Source organism: Schistocerca nitens, chromosome 5 (genome assembly GCF_023898315.1).
Source record: "Schistocerca nitens isolate TAMUIC-IGC-003100 chromosome 5, iqSchNite1.1, whole genome shotgun sequence".
Classification (NCBI taxonomy): Eukaryota; Metazoa; Arthropoda; class Insecta; order Orthoptera; family Acrididae; genus Schistocerca; species Schistocerca nitens.
In genome coordinates, this window is record NC_064618.1 from 656,529,290 (window position 1) to 656,546,741 (window position 17,452).

Here is a 17,452-nt window from a genome sequence, read left to right on the forward strand (position 1 = left end):
TGGTATTCCGCCACCCACCAAACCTATGCAGTATGTGTCAGGAGGAAAGGTACATGCTCTGAGGGGTGATAATATTAGTGGTTCTGAACCAAAAACTTCATACCTATTCTGAATGGTTTCCAAGATAGGATACATTTAATATCACTTTTGTACAATTTTCATGAATAACTTGGAAACTGCACCCTCCAGCGAAAATGTGTCGCAGTACAAAATTAAAAACTATATTAAATTTCCTACAAAAAAGGTCCTATTCATTTTTTTGTCTAGAACTAATGGTTTGTGCGAAGATAGTGCGAGAATGTTGAAAAACTCACTCAACGTGCATGCGTTGTAGCGTACGTAGTTTTTGTAGGCAAATTTGATGTAATTTCCTGACTTTATAGACTACAAGTGTCCCATATCAAACTGTTTGCCCCAACTTGCTCTACGCTACTGTTGTACCTTGCAAATAGTGACAATGTTTGATAGTACAGAAAATAAATAACAATGAATATTAAATGTGTTCCATCTCGGAAACCATTTGGAGTAGTGCATAAATCCATATGAAGCTTTTCATTCAGTATCACTAATACTGTCACCCCTCAAAGCACGTACCTTTCCTCCTGACTCACCCTGTATATACCTACTCCACCCCTGCTCCCAACCCCATGACTTACAGCTCATGTCCCTACAATAGACCTAGATTCAAGACCTGTTCCAGAAATTATCCACCAGCACCTATTCCAGTCTGGTCACAGACGTCTCCTATCCCATCAAAGGCAGGACTACCTGTGAAAGCAGTGATGTGGTCTACAAAATAAGCTGCAACCACTGTACTGCTTTCTATGTGAGCATCGCGACTAACAAACTGTTTGCCTGCATGAATGGCCACTTCCAGACTGTGGCGAAGAAAGAGCTGGACCACTCAGTTCCTGAACATGCTGCCCAGCACAATGTGCTCCACTTCAACTGCTACACAGCTGGTGCCATCTGGATCCTTCCCAACAACACCAGCTTATCTGAGTTGTGCATGTGAGAACTCTCCCTGGAATATGTCCTTCGTTCCTGTAACCCCACTGACCTCAATCTTTATTATATATATGGATATGGTGTCTGTTCTTTTCAGACATGTCCGAAAGAACAGACACCACTGATGACCTGCAGCCATCGAGAACAAAATTATAATTATATTTATACCTTCAGCTGCTTACGGGTGTTGATATATATATCAATGGGGACAGGTGAAAATGTGTGCCCCAACTGGGACTCGAACCCGGGATCTCCTGCTTACATGGCAGACACTCTACCCATCTGAGCCACCGAGGGCACAGAGGATAGTGCGACTGCAGGGACTATCTCAGGTGCGCCTCCCGCGAGACTCACTTTCTCACCTTGTATGTCCACACACTACATTCATAGTGTCCTACCCCAACATACTCATTACTCATGGAAAACATTCTTACAAAGTCCTGTAAGAGGACGGGACACCATATCCATATAATTATGTACTTCTGGCAATACCTTCTTCTTCTGTTCGGATGCACACATATTCCCCGAACTCTTACGTGATTTGATAAGAATGTCTTCCATGAGTAATGAGTATATTGGGGTAGGACACTATGAATGTAGTGTGTGGACATGCAAGGTGAGAATGTCAGTCTCACGGGAGGCATGCACGAGAGAGTCCCTGCAGTCGCACTATCCTCTGTTCCCTTGGTGGTTCAGATGGATAGCGCGTCTGCCATGTAAGCAGGAGATCCCGGGTTCGAGTTCCGGTCGGGGCACACATTTTCACCTGTCCCACTTCATATACATAAACGCCCATAAGCAGCTGAAGGTATTAATATAGTTCTAATTTCATTCAATCTTTATTAGTGCCTGTCCTCCACTTACCTATCCCGTTCTCTGCCCCCATTCCAGCAGAACACAGCCTTCTATTCCACAGAAGCAGCCTGTAGTCCTTTTTCCCTTTTCTAGTTCTCTCCTTTTCCTCCTCCCCCCCCCCCCCCTCCCAACCTCCCAAGTGCCCTGCCCCTAGCAGTCCTACCTTGTCCCTACCATGCTCCTCCATGCTCCTTCAGGCAGCAGTACACCTTCACCTTCCTCCACCCCACCCTGCTATTGCCCCCCTCTGTCCTCCATGCCGCCTCCTTACACCGACCACCAGATTGCTGCTCCAATTAGGTGCAGTCAAGCCACTGCAGCCAGAGACAGAGGCCATGAGTGTGTGAGTTGTGCTTGTGTAAATGCTAAAATGTGTAGCAATCTTCTCATTGTGCCTGTCAATGACTTAGTGTCTCCTCTATATGGTGAGCAGCAATCTGTCCTCTACACAATATGATGCTTACTACCTGAGCCCCCATCTTACTCTGTTACTCGCTCCCGTGAACAGGAATGCATTATGCAGATCTTGGTGCCTCTCTCGTCCATCTAGAAAAGATAACCTGAAGATGCCTAAATAAGGCAAAATGCGTCGTTGAAAAATAAAAAACTAAAATTGCAACTAAGACTGTTTTTAACTAATACTATTAAGCACTGGTTTGTTGTATGCCACATATGGACTGGAAGAATTTCTATAATATTGTTTTTATTCCATCCTGGACTTTCCATTGTTTGATAATACATTATTCTTATCTTTTCATTGGCTTTATTGTCCACAGACATTGCTGCTAATTTTGTCTCTGCCTCCTCTTATACGGATTGGAGTTTTCAATTTTTTTGCTCACGTATACTCAGTTGATATTTCTTTGTGTTCTACCTAACATATGTTCCAATGTGTGTTTCAGCCTGTCCCTTTTTTGGGAGGCATTGATGGAAGTATGCGACCCGGAAAAATGGTGAGAATTCATGGTTCTGTGCCACATTCGGCAGACAGGTATGCTTTACTCTAAATTACTGTACACAGATTTTTTTGAGACATACTGTATGTAAGGAGTCAAGTACTCTGAAACTTCACTGTATGACATAATAATAGTCTCTTGCCTTTCTTTGTGTCCTATAGTTTTGTCGCTTCATGTAATCGTAGACTTATAAGATCCAGAATGAAGATAAACACAAAGATGGAAAGAAACAAACTCATCAGGCAGGGAAACAGAAATGTAGATCATAAGAATTTATTTAAGAATATGGAGGTGTAACAGATGAAATGAAGTGAGAAATTTAGCATCTTAGAAAGACATTAGGAAATTGGGTAGTTATTTGACAAATGTACTTAGGCTGACAGAAAATACGTTGCAGGTGTGAAAAAAAGTGAGAGTTTTCTTGTAAGTGATAATGTTGGTATAATTGAATGTGCTGAACAGATTAATTTTATTCAAAAGTGTGTCTGAGAGAATGTGAGAAGATACAATGAAAATTGGGTAACAGAAACAATTAAATCATCACACTGAAAAGAAAATAGCAAAAATTAACAGTAAGGTCGGAGAACCAGTTGACGAGTTTTTGTATTTGGAGCATTTGAGGACAATGGGAAATTTGTGTCATCTTTTAATAACCAACTTAGTTGAAATGCTCATTAGCTATCATCACTATATATTTGAATTTGAGCAGCATGCAGTCAATACGTACATGATTATATGAAAAGAAAAGAGAACATTTCTTGGAAGGTGTCCAGCAGTTTTTTATGTGCTTTTTAAAATAAACATATTTTGAGTCACTTTTTGGTGGACTTGGTTGTTACAATATTCAGTTTTGTTACAATAATTTTGATATCCCCAATTCCTGTATCCTTAATGACACACTATTTTCTCCAGATTGTTTATTGCTGAGAGACTCCAGTATGTTATCACAACACTTTGTGTGGCCTCTGAAAGAAATTGCTCAAAGAAATTTTCAATTAAACAACTTAGTACAATTTCAGACAATGTTTATATTTACCACCAAATTTAAATATATATTTTTACTGGCATATTGAAGATAAACTGAAATCACCACCAAGACATATACTTATTCAAAATCTGACTCAGTTATCTTTGAAATTTTCAGCAATCATTTAAGTCAGTGGGTCAACAAAAAGAATCCATTATTAACGTAATTCCATTATCAGGTACAGTGCATACCCACTCTAATTCATAGCAACTCTTTACTTAAGCTTCACTACAAGATATATTTTTTCTAACAGGAACCAACTGAATTTGACCAACTTTGTGTAAACCATTATGTCCTTGGTAAAAATTTGCCAGAACTTTTTGGCTTCAGCAGATTTCAGCCTCTGTCATTACTTCTGCTTCAGTGCTTTTATGAGAACTTTGACATCTAGTTATTTTGTAACACACATGTGACTTTAGGCTGTGACATAAGAACAATATAATCACATTTTGTGATAGGACAAAGTAGATTAGTTATGAGCAAGATTCAGTATCTGATATGTGGTCATCACAGACTCAGAAAATATCATTCAAGTGGAACATAATTAGCTCATGAAGCAGTGAATGCTGTCAACACACAATCTGAAATGGATTCCATATTTCTAGATTTCCAGAAAGCTTTTGATGCCTTTCCTCAGAAGTGGCTTCTAATCAGATCACATGCCCATTGGTTGTGTGAGTGGATTTGTGATTTCCTGTCAGAAATATTACAGTAAGTAATAATTGACAGAAAATCATAGAATAAAATGGAAATGATATCTTGCACTCCCCAAGGAAGTGTCATAGGACCCTCTGCTATTCCTTATGATTTAGGAGGCAATATGAGCAGGCCTCATAGACTGTTTATTAGACAATAAATGACAGAATCATATGCAAAGTCATCAGAAGATCAAAACCAATTGCAAAATGATTGAACAAGGTATCTGTATGGAGCAAAAACTGGCAATTTTCTCTAAATAATGCAAAGTGTGAGGTCATCCACGCGAGTTCTAAAAGGAATCCATTAAATTTCAGTTACACAAATATCACATAAATCTAATGGTTGCAATTTATCTATGGATTACAGTTACAAGCAACTAACATTGGAATGATCACATATAGTGTTGTGGGGAAATTGAACCAAAGACTATGGTTTATTGGCAGAACACTTAGAATATATGGCAAATCCACTAGAGAGACTGCTTATACAATGCATGTCTGTGTTTTGCTAAAGCATTTCAGTTCAGTATAGGAGCCTCATCAGAGAGGAGTGACAAGGGACGATGAAAAGCTTCAAAGAAGAACAACTCATTTTGTACAAAATAGGGAAGACTGTCACGGCTATGATATGTAAGTTGGAGTGGCGGGCATAAAAAAACAAAGGCATTTTTCTCTGTGGTGAGATTTTTTCTCAAAACTTCAATCACCAACTTCCTGCTCCAAATGAAAAAACACACTGTTGAGACACACATATACAGGGAGAAATAATGATCATAACAAAATAAGATAAATCAGAGCTCACGCAGGAAGATTTAAGTGTTCATTTTTCCTGTGGTGTGCTGTTCAAGAATGGAACAGTAGAGAAATCGTCTAAAAGTTGTTTGTTGAAGCCCGTGCCAGGTTTTTAAGTGTGAATCACAGAGCAGTCATATAGATGCAGATGCAGATTTGACATTACGGCAGTTTAGCAACAGTTGGATGATAATGAAGATGTAGCTCATGCGATGGCGTAATTTGTGGTAGCAAAGCAATAGGCTCAACAAAGGTACACTATATTGATAAAAAGTATCCGGAGCCCCCCAAAAACATATGTTTTTCATATTAGGTGCATTGTGCTGCCACCTACCACCAGGTACTCCATATCAGCGACCACAGTTGTCAGTAGACATCATGAGAGAGCAGAGTGGGGCACTCCACGGAACTCACGGGCTTTGAACGTGGTCAGGTGATTGGGTGTCACTTGTCATATGTCTGTACACGAGATTTCCACACTCCTAAACATCCTAGGTCCACTGTTTCCGATGTGGTAGTGAAGTGGAAATGTGAAGGGACACGCACAGCACAAAAGCGTACAGGCCGACCTTGTCTGTTGATTGACAGAGACCACCGACAGTTGAAAAGGGTCATAATGTGTAATAGGCAGACATCTGTCCACACCATCACACAGGAGCTCCAAACTGCATCAGGATCCACTGCAAGTACTATGACAGTTAGGTGGGAGGTGATAAAACTTGGATTTCATGGTCAAGCGGGTGCTCATAAGCCACACATCACATCGGTAAATGCAAAATGATGCTTTGCTTGGTGTAATGAATATAAACATTGGACGTTTAAACAGTGGAAAACCGTTGTGTGGAGTGACAAATCATGGTATGCAATGTGGCGATCCTATGGCAGGGTGTGGGTATGGCAAATACCTGGTGAACGTCATGTGTCAGCATGTTTAGTGCCAAGAGTAAAATTCGGAGGCTGTGGTGTTATGGTGTGATAGTGTTTTACATGGAGGGGGCTTACACACCTTGTTGTTTCGCATGACACTATCACAGCACAGGCCTACATTGATATTTTAAACACATTCTTGCTTCCCACTATTGAAGAGCAATTCGGGGATGGCAATTGCATCTTTCAACAAAATCGAGCACATGTTCGTAATGCATGGTCTGTGGCGGAGTGGTTACATGATAACAACATCCCTGTAATGGACTGGCGTGCATAGAGTCCTGACCTGAATCCTATAGAACACCTTTAGGGTGTTTTGGAATGCCGACTTCGTGCCAGGCCTCACCAACCGATATCGATACCTCTCCTCAGTGCAGCACTCCGTGAAGAATGGGCTGCCATTCCCCAAGAAACCTTCCAGCGCCTGATTGAACGTATGCCTGCGAGAGTGGAAGCTGTCATCAAGGCTAAGGGTGGGCCAACACCATACTGAATTCCAGCATTACCGCTGGAGGGCACAGCAAACTTGTAAGTCATTTTCATCCACATGTCCAGATACTTTTGATCACATAGTGTATGTTCCTCACTAGCAGGCATTTACACAATTCACACAATAATGTTGTTAAAAGTTAATTTTGATAAAGGCATTAATGTTCTTGACTATCGTGGCAAAGGCCACTGGATGCTTCAGTATCTACTCTTTGTTTCAGATTTGTTGTCAACTTAAGGTGTGGACCCTACGACCAACACGATATTGCTCTCCACCTATCAATTCGCTTTCCTGAAAGTGTAGTAGTCAGAAACAGCTTAATTGATTCACGATGGGGTCCAGAGGAGAGATTTGGTGGCATGCCATTTTCAAGGGGTTTAGGATTTGAGCTTCTGATTTTGTGTGATCCTAATCACTTTAAGGTAAGCATTAACACACACATGTAAAAGAAAATGAGAATTTTAGTTTTTGTAAAAATGAATAAAACACTCACTTTCAAACTGGAATGTTGCTTTAGGCACTGAATACTTACAACTAGGCTATCATTATTGAAGCCTTTACAGATCATCTGGAATGAAAGATACTGAATACAAATGTGACATGTAACCTGCAATAATAATGAGAACAACTGACTCTACTTTCTGTTATTAGGAGTCAAGTAATTGTTGTGAGTCAATACGCACCACTGTTTTCAATGAAAGTAAGATTGTAAGGGGTCTCAAACAAAATTTGTGACTGGATTCGTATTGTCTTGGTAGGAAGGACTCTAGCTGGACATTCACTGACAGATGTAGAAGTAACTTCTAGTGTTCTTCAGGGTAATGTGTTGGGACCCTAGTTATATATTAATGACCTGGCAGACAGTATTAATAGCAACTAACAATGCTCATCCTCTGTACGGACATCAACCTCCCCCACCCCCCACCACCCACCCCTCCCCGCCAAGCAGACTGAAAGCTATGAAGAGCTTTCTAAAAATTTCCATCAAAGACAGTACATCACCGTCAGTGGCACGACAAAACCTGTGGACAACCAGAAACACAGATATCACATCATGTATCCCACCTTCGAGGCCTTCCACCCCAGGTGAAAACGTGCAATGGAAAATGTGGAAGTCCCTAAACAGACCAAGACGTGGTGTGGGTAGAACAAAGAATAATATGGCCAAATGGAACTATCTTGGGGACCCATCAAATTTTTGCAAACATGGAGCCGAATAAACCACGAGGGACCTCTACAATTGTCCTCAGTGCCCAGTTTCCTGCACACTGGAGGACCTGTTGTGGGGCAGTTACAATGCCACAGAGGTCACTGATTTTTGGTCTGATTATACTTAGTGTTAGTAATCTGTTTGTATGTAACTGTTATTATATGGCTCTATTTGCCTCACATTGTGTCCCTATTTTCTTTGTATGTGCTCATATTATTCTGCTTTTCTCTGTTGCCTATTTTCTATGCAACATTTCAGACATGAACGACTAAATACCTCATAATTTTGCAAGTGATGCAGTTACCTGTAATAAAGTACCACCTGAAAAAAATTGCGCAAATATTCAGTGAAGTCTTGAAAAGATTTCAGAGTGGTTGGCGAATTTCTTTAAATGTTCATATACATAAAATTATGCAGAATGAGATTTTCACTCTGCAGCAGATTGTGCGCTGAAATGAAACTTCCTGGCAGATTAAAATTGTGTGCCAGACTGAGACTCGAACTCGGGACCTTTGCCTTTCACGGGCAAGTGCTCTACCGTCTGAGCTACCGAAGCACGACTCACGCCCGGTCCTCACAGCTTTCAATCTGCCAGGAAGTTTCATATCAGCGCACACTCTGCTGCAGAGTGAAAATCTCATTCTGGAAACATCCCCCAAGCTGTGGCTAAGCCATGTCTCCGCAGTATCCTTTCTTTCAGGAGTGCTAGTTCTGCAAGGTTCGCAGGAGAGCTTCTGTAAAGTTTGGAAGGTAGGAGATGAGATACTGGCAGAAGTAAAGCTGTGAGGACCGGGCGTGAGTCGTGCTTCGGTAGCTCAGATGGTAGAGCACTTGCCCACGAAAGGCAAAGATCCCGAGTTTGAGTCTCAGTCGGGCACACAGTTTTAATCTGCCAGGAAGTTTCATAAAATTATGCACTTCATGAAGTAGTAAAATGCAGTGTCCTATGAGTGCAATGTCAATGAGTCACATTTGGAAACAATCAACTTATACCAGTACCTAGGTGTAACGTTTGTAGTAATATAAAATAGAATGAATACAGACGTTCATTCATAAGTAAAGCAGGTGGCAGACTTCGGTTCATTGGTAGGATACATGGAAAATGTAGGCAATCTATGATAGAGATTACTTGCTAGACCCCAGAGTGATCAAGCCTATATTATTATTCAGATGCATGGGATCTGTACCAAATAGGGCTAACTGGGACCCAAGAATGTATACAAAGAAGGGCAGAGTAAATGGTCACAGGGTTTTTGTTGGTCACGTTTGTTTGATTCACTGGAAAGTGTCTCAGAAACGTTGAAAAACTTGCACTGCTACAGAGTAATAGTTTTTAAATAATGTAGGAAAAGACAAGTTGCTACTTACCGTAAAGCAGACATTCAAGTTACAGACAGGCACAATTAAAATACACTTACATAAAGCTTTTGGCCAGACTTCATCAGTAAAAGAGACAGACACACCATTCACACATACACAAGTAAGCACATCACATGCACACCCAACTGCCAACCCCAGCATCTCAAGCCGGAGTGCAACCATCACATGGGATCCAAGCCGCAGTCTGCAGGGGTCAGAGAATGGGAAGAGATAGTAGTGTATGGGTTAGGAGATAGACAAATGCTGCTGGTGGAGAGTGCAGGGACTGACTGTCAACAGGCGCAGCATCAGGATGTTGTGGGGCAAGGAGGTGGGGAAGAAAGGAGAGGAGTGGGGAAAGACAGGCAGGTGCATTCGCAGAAGGCTGCAAGTAAACAGGATGGGAGATGAAAATGTGGAGGAAATGATAGGATAGAGGGGGTGGAAACAGTTGGTGGAGGGTGTGGGGGCAGTGTGTTTCTGTAGTTTGAGGCCGGGATAATTATGCGAGTGGAGAATGTGTTATAAGGATAATTCCCTTGTGTGCAGTTCAGAAAATCTGGTTGGTGAGGGTGTGGCTGGGCGGGGTCGGTTGTCTTCATTCTCTCTCGGAATTATCGAGAGTCCACCTACTTCGATATTCCTTCCTTCCAATGGCCCTTCACTCTGTAGTAGTAGATATGTGCTAGGCAGTGTAAAGCAGCGTTGATGAAACCACTAACTAATACCTACCACACAGAGACCGTGCAACTAGAGTTGAAAGTCAGTTCCTGAAAGTTCATTTTAAAAAATCGAGCGTTTGGAGGATGCAGTCTACTTGCGGAAAGCATTTAAAAATTATATTGAATCTCCTTTTTATTCATATGGAAACACATGAAATGGCTGTAAAGTCCATATTTAATAGGGTAAGCTTTATCCTTCAAAATTCACTGTCTTACAACACATTTTCACTCGAAAAGCAGCCAGAATTTTTGCAAGTCTGACCCAACTAATTTTCACTATCTAACAGTCGCAGATCCACCACTCTTCGCAAGTTAAACATTTGGTCATTTAAGTGGTCCTCTTAGTAAGAAGTGCTCGCCAAAGTATACCGTACAGATCACAAAACATGCCACGTGGAATTGTTAGTACGGCCAGAAAGTTCACATGCTCATAATGCTCAAACTATTTAATTTAGAAACACCAAACTTTCATTAAAATGTTCATAACTCCAGTTACTTCAGTCACGACATGTTCTAACTGAAATTAACTCACTAGTTCTTCATATTACAGACTATTTTTACGGAGCTATCTAACATGGTGCTATCCGTAGGCCAGTTAGCAAGCGACTATCTCGTACTCCTCTACTCTCTGCCCACCTCACTATATTCGTGTGGGAACAGCTTAATTCTAATTGGCTGTTGATCTAAACGACCAATCAGAATGTTTCTTCCAGATCATTCTCGCGGCAAAACTTGCCTTATCCAACCACTAATCTGATGGTAATTAATATAATTAAAACTTCAAATTTTGAGTATATTGTTTCATCAAAATAAGCAAAGTACAAAATATTCTCCAAATTGATAAATAAACTTATTCTGCCTTTAACTTTCATCCTGGTTGCCTTTATACAAAAGCAAGCTCACGCCGACATAAGTCATCTGAATCGTGGTTGCACCATAACTTCCCCACTGTTCATTTGTGCCAAAGTCTTACATAAAATGACATATTAAGTATTAACGTATGTCCCACATACCCTCACTCAGTCATTCTCTTGCACTCGCCCAGCAGAATTAAAAGCAAATAATAATTTTGAGCGATTTTTATATTACTAATATAAAGTAACTAAAATTTTGAAAAGAAAATTCTAATTAATTGATTTTATGCACTGATAACTTGGTAATGGCTTCAAATGATAATGAAAGTCAATTTGTTATTTTTCCTAACTGGGTTTTAAAACATGAGTGTCGGTTTTAGGACTTTCAGGTAATTTTCATTGTCAAGGGGAGGAACCAGATGGCTCACAGAATGTAGCAGCTATTGAAATCAAGTATGTTACATTCAGCTGCATATTGTTCCACAGGGTTGTCTACTTTACACTGTCATTTCCAATCCAATCCCTTGCCACAAAGATCGTACCCCTGTGGAAGACCCAAGCATGCAGCACTTCCTATTCCACTGCTGTCACAGGTTTATCCTATCCCATGAGGGGCCAGGTCTCCTTTGAAAGCAGCCATGTCATTTAGCAGCTCTGCTGCAGTCATTGCACAACTTTTTATATTGTTTTGACTACCAACCAGCTGTCCACCAAGATGAATGCCTGCAACCAAACTGTGGCCAAGAGCAAAGAATACTACCCTGTGGCACAACGTGCAGCTGAACATAACACACTTGATTTCAATAGCTGCTTCACTACCTGAGCCATCTGGATCCTTCCCTGCACCACCAGCCTTTCTGAACAGTGCAGATGGAAATTATCATTACAAAACGTTATCTGCTCCCGTAATTAACCCAGCCTCAACCTACGGTAACATATTGTCCACACACCCTCCAACCAACAGCTTCCACCCCCTCTATCCTATCATCTCCTCCCCATTCTCATCTCCCACCATGTTCATTTGCAGCCCTTTGCCAACACATCTGCCTATCTCCCTGCCCCATAATGTCCTGGCACTGTTCACTGCGCCTGTTGTCAGTCAATCCTTGCACACTCCACTAGACAGCATTTCTCTCTCTCTCTCTCTCTCTCTCTCTCTCTCTCTCTCTCTCCATCCCTCCCTCCCTCCCTCCCTCCCTCCCTCCCTCCCTCCCTTCCTCCCCCCTCCTCCCTCCCCCCCACATGCACACTACTATCCCTTCATCTTCCCCGCCTCCTCCAGATTGCTGCTTGCATCCCACTTTGTTTACTGATGGAGGCTGTAGCCAAAATCTTTTGTGTCTTTTAATTGTGTCTATATGCAACTTGGCATGTCTTCTTTATGGTAAGTAGCAATCTGCCTTTTCCTACATCATTGACATCCCTACCTGGAATTTCATTGTTTGGTTTTTTTAATAACATATGTATAATGTAATGAGGTTGTAAGGTTGTGTGTCAAATAGTTTGAAGGGATTATAGAAATATCTCTCTTGTTATTCGTTGTCTTGGCAACTCTCTTACTAATGTGCCAAATTCTCATAATAAAATTATTTCTGAATGCCTCAAATACAAGCATGCAGTGATCAGTTGAAATCTAATAGGAAACTCCTGGCTACAGTAAATTTCTGATGGACAAAAAAAAATGTAGAACAGCCTATTTCATCTTTCAGTACTTCAATTGAAATGGTAAGTGTTTAGTCTTCACTTCTAATTGAGTTAATGCACAAATAACTCATTGAGACAGGCTTAATGATCTTAGAAAAGTAAATGAATTTCCATCCCAAATAATAACAAAAGTATTTTTTTTAAGTGCAAACACAGCAACTATTATGAAGTTCCTCATTTACGTATACTTCTACGTTTATATAGTAGAAATTATTGTTTCTATAACAAATGGATTTTTTTGTATTACCATGTTCCATGAAAATATCTCAGTTGAATTACCTTACTGCATAATTATTTATTACAAAAATTGTTTTACCTTTTTGTGTATCTTACTGTCTAACCAGCTAAGAAACAAGGGAGAGCTAGACATAAGATTTCTCATATTAAATCACTCCCCATAGATATATCTATACAAAGATAATTGTCAGTTGCACATACTGATGATAGTTCCCTGTGATTTTATCTTTTTCTAAATGTCACAGCTGTCACCAGTCTATGCTATTAGCCTGACATGTGGCATCAGAAAAAATGTGCTGTATGGTTCCTGACATTTACCCATAATCAACTGACTTAAACCTCCTGTTTGTCTAGTGTTCTTAAAATCAATCTACTACAGGCAGTACACGTCTCACACACACACAAATCAGCAAACATCTAATTAACCTCAGGTTGGATTCCATTAGGAATGGTTGTGCTCACCGAGTGTGAAATGTTTATAATCAGGGATGAACATAGAAGTCAGTCGTGTATTGATTGCAGAACTAGCTAATGTGAATTGAGCTATGGACACTTGGAGGTTGTTTTAATGTGTGCTTATACAAGCTTTCTGCTACTAAACACACAGGTGATGGTTATATTGTAGCTGAAATCTAGCTAGATCGGCAATAAACTACAGATTAATAAACGACTGATCACTGTGTTCATCCTTGACTGTTTAACTAACCAATATCCTTAATCTCCTGAATCTGAAATATTATGAATACGATCATCAAGAATGGGTTAGAGTGGTTTGTAGAGCGTAACAAAATACTTCACAGTAGGATATTTTGTTTCGGAAAAGTGTTGGTGCATTAGATTCACTTGGTACCTTCATTAGAGATGTGCAACTGAACTTCTCTGACAGTCTTATATACGTATGCAGACTTTGTAGGAATAAAGGATGCGTACGACAATGTGGATATTTCTATATTACAATGAATCCTATGTAATCTGGGTACACTGTCAAAAATAGGTAACTAATGCACACGTTTAATACACCACAGGATCTTAAAATTAAGCACAAAGGACGACTGATTCCCACAGCTGTCTATAAAGTTTTGCCACAAGGACCACTTAAGTCTGCTGCTTTTTAATGTATATACCAGAGAGATAGGTAAATGATTACATTATCCTGTCACCTTTCTACAGAACACAAACAATTTTTAAATGTATTCCCAGCACAAGAACGAGAACCATGCCTTGAACTACCTGCTTTGAGGTGTCAATAGTAGGGTAACATGGTTGCTCAAGATAGGAATGGATGTTGTGCCTGAGAAATGCCAACTCACTATCTTTACTAGATCTAGGGTAGACAAAGATGCAGTTTCCTTGCAAATTAATAACCAAACTATTTCAGCATCTACTCGTGTTAAATTTCAGAGGATATGGCTAGACATTAGACTGGCATGGCAAAAACATATCAACAAACTCCAGCCTAAGGTACATAGGAGAATTAACATCCTGAAAGCTTTGTATTGCACTGGCTAGGGAGCTGACCCTAGGAAGCTCATACATCTATATAAGCAATTAATTAGGAACACGATGAAACATGACTGCATGCTGTGTGACTCCATTCTCAAGTCATTATTGACAATTCTAGACCATATAAAATCAGCAGCTCTGTGTATTTGCGGAGGCTGTATTAAAACAACTCCTTGTATCTGTCAAGCAAGTGTAACAGGCAGTTCCTCCACTTGTTAAGAGACAAAAACTCTTATGTGGTCATTACATGTTGAGGGCCAAATCCTCTATCAATGATCCATTACATTGGAAATTACTTTGACTATTACATCTGAAACAGACTAAGTCATACTGGTTGAAGAAACCCAAGCCCTTCCCACAAATACCATATAGTTTGGTGAAATCTTGGAACATCAGACAGTGCAAGATGGTGTACTTCACAATGACTTTCCAAAGAAACTTAAAGACTATCCCATTGAAAAAGAGTTATACAGTGTTGCAGAATACTTATGCCATTAAATTTGTATATATTGTTATTCATTATCAGTGATGTAAAAATGTAAGCTAAAGGTGTAGAAAAATGAGTGATAAAGAATTTTAATACTTTGACATGTCCTATATTACACGTACATTTACTGTACACAATGTAATCTTACAGGATCAAATAAAATTCAATTCAATTCAGTGCAGTGTTAAGTGAACTGAAAGAGTATACACCATTAAAATTGGAATATAATTGACATGATTGGTACAGACTGTACACAGGTGATTCCAAAACGTATGTCTCTGTGGGAGCTGCATTTTTTGATGATCAAATAGGTGTGAACAAACTTCCTGTTACCTAATCCGTGATTGATATTAACTGTGGTGCTGCACACCATTCATCAAGCTATTCTTATGAGAGCAGCTGAAAGAACAATTGTTAATCCTTTGGCACAGATGTACTGTGAAGGCTCAGTTGAGCAAAGAAAATGCTTAAACAGATTCATCTTCAGTGGATACTGGGACGTGGACTTAGGTACAACAGACGTTCAGATCAACTGGCGAAAGTGGGGCAACATCTACTTCTCGTTGACACACCCCTACCATACAGTTATTTTCGTAGATGACTCGCTAATGAAGCAGAAATAAACTGGACAAAGTTAGTAGACATTGACTGTAAAATCGGAGATAAGTGGTATTGTGCATTTCAGCAACAGATTCCAAGTCACCCTTGGTTTCCTAATGTGGAGCCCACAAGAAGAAAAATTGTTACTCTTAACAAACTAAGAGCAGATCACATGAATGCCAATAAGACAAGAAATTTGTTAAAATTAATTTGTTCTCCAAGCTCAGTTCCTGCCTCACTGACATGGACATTGTACATATACTAATAGAAGGTGATAAATACTATCATCCAAGAACATGTATACTGTACAGTATTTTAAGAGTTAAGGACAATTTTTCTCTTAGAATAGCTCATAGTTCCCCGACTAGGTCCATTGCCAAATGTATTGACCATTTCATTCATCTTTGTGAAGGAGAACTTTAAAACTTGAGGCTCTCTCTAATGTTTCATTATGCATGTGTATAATTGGATTTTATGTTAAAATTTCATGGCCTTTATTATGATGGTGCAGTCAGACTAATGTACTTTATTGACTCCTCATCTTCTTTAACTGTATCTTATATTTTGCAATAAAAGCAGGTCAAGGTCCTGTTTGCATCATTATGTGCAATAATTGTGTCTGGCATAATGGACTCTGCCTGAAGACACATAAAATAAAATCTTTTCTCCATGCTACCTCAGTAAATGTTTACTATCTACAAAACTAAAGTCATTCTGTGTAACAGCTCCCCTTAAATAGACACACATTCTTGCTCCCCACTAAAACTTCTGCATATTCATGATCAGAATAATAATAATAATAATAATAATAATAATAATAATTCTGAATGGCACTGGGTCTAGTGTTGTGTATCAGTTTGCTCCTTATGTTAATACTACTACTTTTGTAGGCTAGCTTGTTTGTCCACATTTAGTTGTCACAAGATAGTTTTTTAGTATTTCTCTTCCATCTGTTGTGTTCCCCAAAGTTCATAGTGTTACAATATTTATAAATCTAAGCAATATCCAAAAGCTTATTTATACACACGTGCGATACAACCATTGACTGAAAGTATGTAAAATGCTCAATACCTGTTCTTAGTTCTTAGAAATACTTCTTTCCTCATTCTTGTTGATCTCTGTTCTTAGATGCTCCATAATTGTGTCCCTGTTAATAGAAACACACGATCATTTGGAACTTTAATCTGTGCCCAAAATCCTCCATGAATTATGCTAATAATGCTTCCAGTATCAACAAATATATCAGTGTATCTATCACTTACTTGCTCTGAATTACAGCTCTGATACCCAGTTTTTCTTTAGGTGTATCCTCCAGATATCTTGTTGAATACTCCAATGCCAGTTCTTGGTCATTACACTTAGTAGTTTCCTCTAAATCTCATTCCTGTTCATTTGTATTTGGCTTATTTACCTCCTCATGTGAGGGAATGTATATGAACATATCCTTCGCAGTATACAAATCCGACACCTGTCCTATTTCCGCATCTTTCAAAATGAAAGCATTAGTGTGCCATTTGTCTAAAATCTCTAGAGGTCCCTGCTACAAATGATAAAACTTTTAACATGTTTGTGAACCTTGCTACTATTCTTGTCACTTTCCATTTGTTCGGCACTAATGGATAACATTCGTATCTAATTGTTTGGGTCCTGCATTTAATTTTTACACTTAGCACACAAGATTTTAAAATTTTCCTTGTCCTCCTAGCCATTCCCTTAAAATAATATTTCCTTGTCTGTAATAGTCACTTCTTGGCCCAAAGTGGCCATACCCTATATGGATGTACTTGATCAAAGATATCACATAATCCTTAGTTATGGATACTTGCCAGTACAGGATTTCTGCCTCCAAATGACTAAACTGTATGCTCTCGTGAAGCAAAAATTTCATCCCTTTACTTCTTCCTCAGAAGTTCCAACTAACTTTTCTTTCTGATGCATGGATTAACTGCATACTTTTCCCTTATATTTTTTTGATGGTGGTATCATCTCATTGCTGCCCTCTGTTTTACTTTAAAAAAATATA

At 39.5% G+C, this 17,452-nt stretch overlaps 1 protein-coding gene across 6 annotated transcripts in view; it reads left to right on the forward strand.

The window, feature by feature from the left end:
- LOC126259423 (galectin-4-like) overlaps positions 1-17,452 on the forward strand; it is a 136,032-nt gene that overhangs the window by 47,533 nt on the left and 71,047 nt on the right. For all 6 annotated transcript variants that reach the window (XM_049956213.1, XM_049956210.1, XM_049956214.1 and 3 more), the window contains exons 3-4: positions 2,766-2,854; positions 6,974-7,175. In XM_049956213.1, coding sequence (XP_049812170.1) covers positions 2,766-2,854; positions 6,974-7,175 — 291 coding nt within the window. The remainder of the gene's footprint in view (positions 1-2,765; positions 2,855-6,973; positions 7,176-17,452) is intronic.